This window comes from Sinocyclocheilus anshuiensis, unplaced genomic scaffold (genome assembly GCF_001515605.1).
Source record: "Sinocyclocheilus anshuiensis isolate Anshui unplaced genomic scaffold, SAMN03320099.WGS_v1.1 scaffold1144, whole genome shotgun sequence".
NCBI lineage: Eukaryota > Metazoa > Chordata > Actinopteri > Cypriniformes > Cyprinidae > Sinocyclocheilus > Sinocyclocheilus anshuiensis.
The window spans coordinates 312,738-317,183 of NW_015551101.1; the positions used below are offsets into that span (position 1 = coordinate 312,738).

The window sequence follows — 4,446 nt, forward strand, 5'->3', positions numbered from 1 at the left end:
TCGATTTTTGTATTGGTCTGAACTCTGAACAAAACAACAGTTGTATTAAAAATGCACATTCATTCTCTGCCAGCAGGTGGAGCGTTTGGTAGCTTGGTTACAGTTGATAACTGTTTCCCCGGTAACGGCAGAACACAAAGCAGCACAGCACCGGACTTTGAAATGTGCACCGCTCATGTTTCATAGCCTTTTGGAGTTTAATCGTCACATTCAGCCATATCGCAATTCTGGTCTTTCCGTCCCCAAATTTAAGACCAATTGAAATCATAATTAAGACTTTCTTGTACAATTTAAGACTTTTTAAGGCCTTAAATTTGATACAACTAAATTTAAGACTTTTTAAGACCAAGCGGAAACCCTGTTCTCCTGACTATTATCAGAAGTTTTCTTTTTGTGTATAGATGCGCTTGTTTGTTGTTTATGTATCTCTTTGCTGGAGAAGGAAAATCAATGGATATTGTGACGAGCGTCCCGAAGCTTCATCAGCGTCGCCCTGGAAGCAAGCGAGGAGCACCTGGCCATCATCATCACAGGCTGATCGGTCACAGCTGCCTGATGACGTCATCCCCTCTCGCTCGCAAAAGCTAGTGAAGACCCTGACTGGGACGGAGGAACGACGGAGACGGCCTCCCAGCCACCAAAGGGGTAAGTGACGTTTCGTCTATTGTCATTTACCCTGTGGTTGGTTGAGGCTGTCGACTAAAACCCGGTTTCTCTGTCCCTGTTCCGGCGCGGTGCGAGAGGGAGAACTGCCCGGAGAGGAATCCCCGCCCCGCCCACTCCGACCGCTTGGAGCCTGGTTGAGGATGGTAGCACTCCCGTGTGGGCGGCGGCCTGATGACGGGGATGTCGCTTTGGGGGGGAATGTGACGAGTCGGCTGCCTTCCCCTAATTATCAGCATCACCCCGTCCCTTAATCGCCACCCTTCGCCAGCTCCCGACATGAGTGGGTGTGTGAGGGAGGAGGGGCGTTGAAATAGCCAGGGCTGGTGGCGTGTGATGGGGCACACCTGAACCGAATGGAGCCTCATCACCACCGCTGTTTAAATGCCGAGCGCGCCTCTCCTCGGGAGACCGGTCTCTTCCCCGTGCATGCACGCTGGTGTCCTCGTGGGTCCAGGAAGGGTGCATAGAGGGACTCCTGTGCCGCCAGAGTCGTGAGCTACCGGACCCGCGGTCCGGACGAGAACCGCACCCGTTACACGGCCGTCGGGCTAGGATGCCGGGCCGTCTAGTCCCTTCAACTGCCAACATGGAATGATGGCATAGGGATGACTGGGCACGGGTGCTGGCTCCCATGCTGACGGGCGAAGCGCAGCGTGCATACTTTGCTCTTCCCGCCGATCAATATAAGGAGGTCAAGAAGGAAATCCTAGCCCGCCTGGGGTTATCCCCTATCTGTGCTATCTGTGAATAAATCCACCCTCCGGGGTATTGATTGAGATTACTTGTCGTGTGATTCTTCACCCCGTTACGATATGTTGCAACCATAGACTGTAAAAAAAGATGGACGATGCACCTTCACTCTCTTCCATTGAAGAAAAGTGAAGCCGCCAATGGCCCAATAGGGCGCGGCCATATTGCGCTGATTTAGTACTTAGTAAGTGAATTAGTCTGCGCAGTAGTGAACTCGGGACCCGAGTCTGCACAGTAGAGAGCGAAGTGGAGCCGCGTCCCGCCCACACTCCCGCAGAGTCGATTGCAAGCACACGCCCCTGACCCCGTTTTAATTAGCGTGACTGCTCCAGTTTTTGTCTGCTGAGAGGATTGTGTTAAAATAAGGTACATACAACCCTTTTTTAATTAGATTGACTGCTCCAATTTTTATCCGCTGATTGCCGTACAAGAGGCTTGTGTTGAAATAAGGTAAATACAACTCCAATCTCCTCCTGAAAATTCTGAAAAAGTCGGTTGGCACCTCAGTTTGTTTAGAGAAGCTGTCAATCACAGCTGTCAATCATGACTTCACACTCCCATTTTTCTAGCATCAAATAACTAAATAAAACAAAACGTATTTAAAAAACAAATACTTGAACTTACATCAGTGTGATAAAAACTACATAAAATTATGAAAACCATCTTTGGAAAAAAATTATTTGAATTAAAATGTAATTATTTAGTTTGTCTCACGTCCCATTAGATTACATGGAGAGGGAGGGGTTTATGACCTATACTGGGACCAGCCACCTGGGGGTGATCGAAACGCTCTGGCTTCACTTTTGAAGACTAGTGCGGCTCACTTGTTTGCAACACAGACATTGCAATCCGTGGATGCTCACCTTGCACCAGAAGGCGGGTGGTATATAGCGCCTCCCCCTGGTCACTGTGAGCATGGCAGCTGTAGGCCCCCCGGTCCTCCCGCGTGATGGCCTGCACCGTCAGACTACCGTCACTCACCTGTACAAACAGTATATGTATTAAACATGAGCTACACAAAATGGACAAAATGGTTAAAAATCAGTGTGGTAACTAGTTGGTTTAGCATGTAGCTAATATGCATTGAGTTCTTTATATCCAATTTTCATCCCATGAGGACATAAGGGGCCAGAAGTGCATCCATTTTTGGAGATATTTTTTTTAACAAAGTATATTTTATGGGACTGTCAATTATACGATTACGATATTAATTAATTGTTTAATGCATTTTTTCCCATTTTCTACTTTATCAATGCAGCATTTTATCAAGTGATTTACAGTAAAAACATTAAAACATCTTTAAAACAAGATGATCTTTATAATATAATATAATATAATATAATATAATATTAATTTTCAAACCATGCATACATTGAATTTAATTTTGTGCTTTCTAAAGACTGGTTGGAAATTGACAACACTATTTTTAGCATACTGTCTTAAAAAATTCTACGGTAATATTATTATACACAGCATAAATGGGTCTTTATATGTGAAATTAATTATTATAAGGTCCTTGTCATCAAAAACTTTGAAAACCCCTGCCTCAAAATAATAAACAAAAAAAAAATAATTTATTATGCATTTATTGCTGCATATATTTGTTTGCTTTCTACCATATTCAATCTTCATTCAATACAAAAAAGTATTGCTACAATTAAAAAAATGCATTTATAAAATAGATTAAAATGAAATATAATATGAATATTAGAGCCCGACCGATATGGTTTTTTGGGGGGGGCCGATGCCGATACTGATATTAGGGCGTAAAAAAGACAGATATCGATATATCGGACGATATTCTTTATGTGTAGGCTATATTATTCAACTGATCAACTTCACTTCACTTATTATAAATAACTTAACACGAATAGAACAAAATATATATAACTTGAATTAAGAAATTAAACTGTAACTGTAACTATTAAAAGGTAACTGTGTAGGGCAAGCAAGCTACTGTCAAACCAACAGGGGCAGGTTTATGCAGGAAGCACAGCTTTCCCAAATGTATACATCTAAAATGAATAAATAATAATAATGAATAAAAAAAAATTCACAAATTCTGTGTTGTGTATTTTCTGGTAATCAAATGAACATATATGATATGCTCATTGTGAGAGTAAAATTAGACATTGTTGTTTATTTACTTTAGCATTGAGTCTCTCCAGGTGACAACGTAGCGTTAAATCACCATTCAACAGATTCAAGCCACCACCGCACTGCCGTCTATTGGACTACAGAAAGATACTAACTTTTCAATCTGCTACGTTACTGACTGTACTGACAAACTGTGCTGACACCGTGTCTGCGCCGCAACAGGACGCGACAAAGCGACCATTGAAAATCATTTGAACTTTGTGTCAGCTCATCATAAATAGAACGAGGCATCAAATTACTGCATCCAGTGTAGACAACATTACTGATTATAATGGGTTCTATTCTACACCGGATGCTAGCGGCGCGACAAAATACAAGAAGTTCTATTGTATTCTGTAGCGCCGCGCGATGTGATGTGACCGATGTGATAAGCATGAGTTCTGGGCCGTGGCGCTGCCGGTATAAACACCAGCATTGACTGAGTGGCCGCGATCGGCTCCGGTGGCCGTAACACAGGCTTTAATGCGCCGCAGACGCATGCCATGATGCACAGATCAGCTGTAGTCTCTAACGTCACTGAATCTGCTGTTAAAAATGAACCGTCCATTCATCATATCATCATGCAAAACTAAGAATTAGAATCATTGTAATGTGATGATCAAATATAGGTGCAGGTGGGAGGCGGATGGATAATTTGAAGCAGCAGACTCGGGTGAAGTTTGAGCTCATCCGCGCATCTCAACACTACACTGACCTGGTCGCCAGTAGCAAACAATAGCGCGCGTTCTGCTGGACAAACTAAGTAATTCTAAGTGAACACCATTCAGAAGCATTTAATCTGCGTTATATGTTCTGTAAAAAAATTTTCATATCGGTGGCATATCAGCAGCATATTCGCCGAGACCGATATATCTGCGACAGGCTCATATCGGC

General features: G+C 43.2%; 1 protein-coding gene across 1 annotated transcript in view; it reads right to left on the minus strand.

The window, feature by feature from the left end:
* Positions 1-4,446, minus strand: part of LOC107662765 (protein turtle homolog B-like) — a 77,908-nt gene that overhangs the window by 22,046 nt on the left and 51,416 nt on the right. Inside the window, exon 5 of the mRNA XM_016452845.1 lies at positions 2,280-2,397. Coding sequence (XP_016308331.1) covers positions 2,280-2,397 — 118 coding nt within the window. The remainder of the gene's footprint in view (positions 1-2,279; positions 2,398-4,446) is intronic.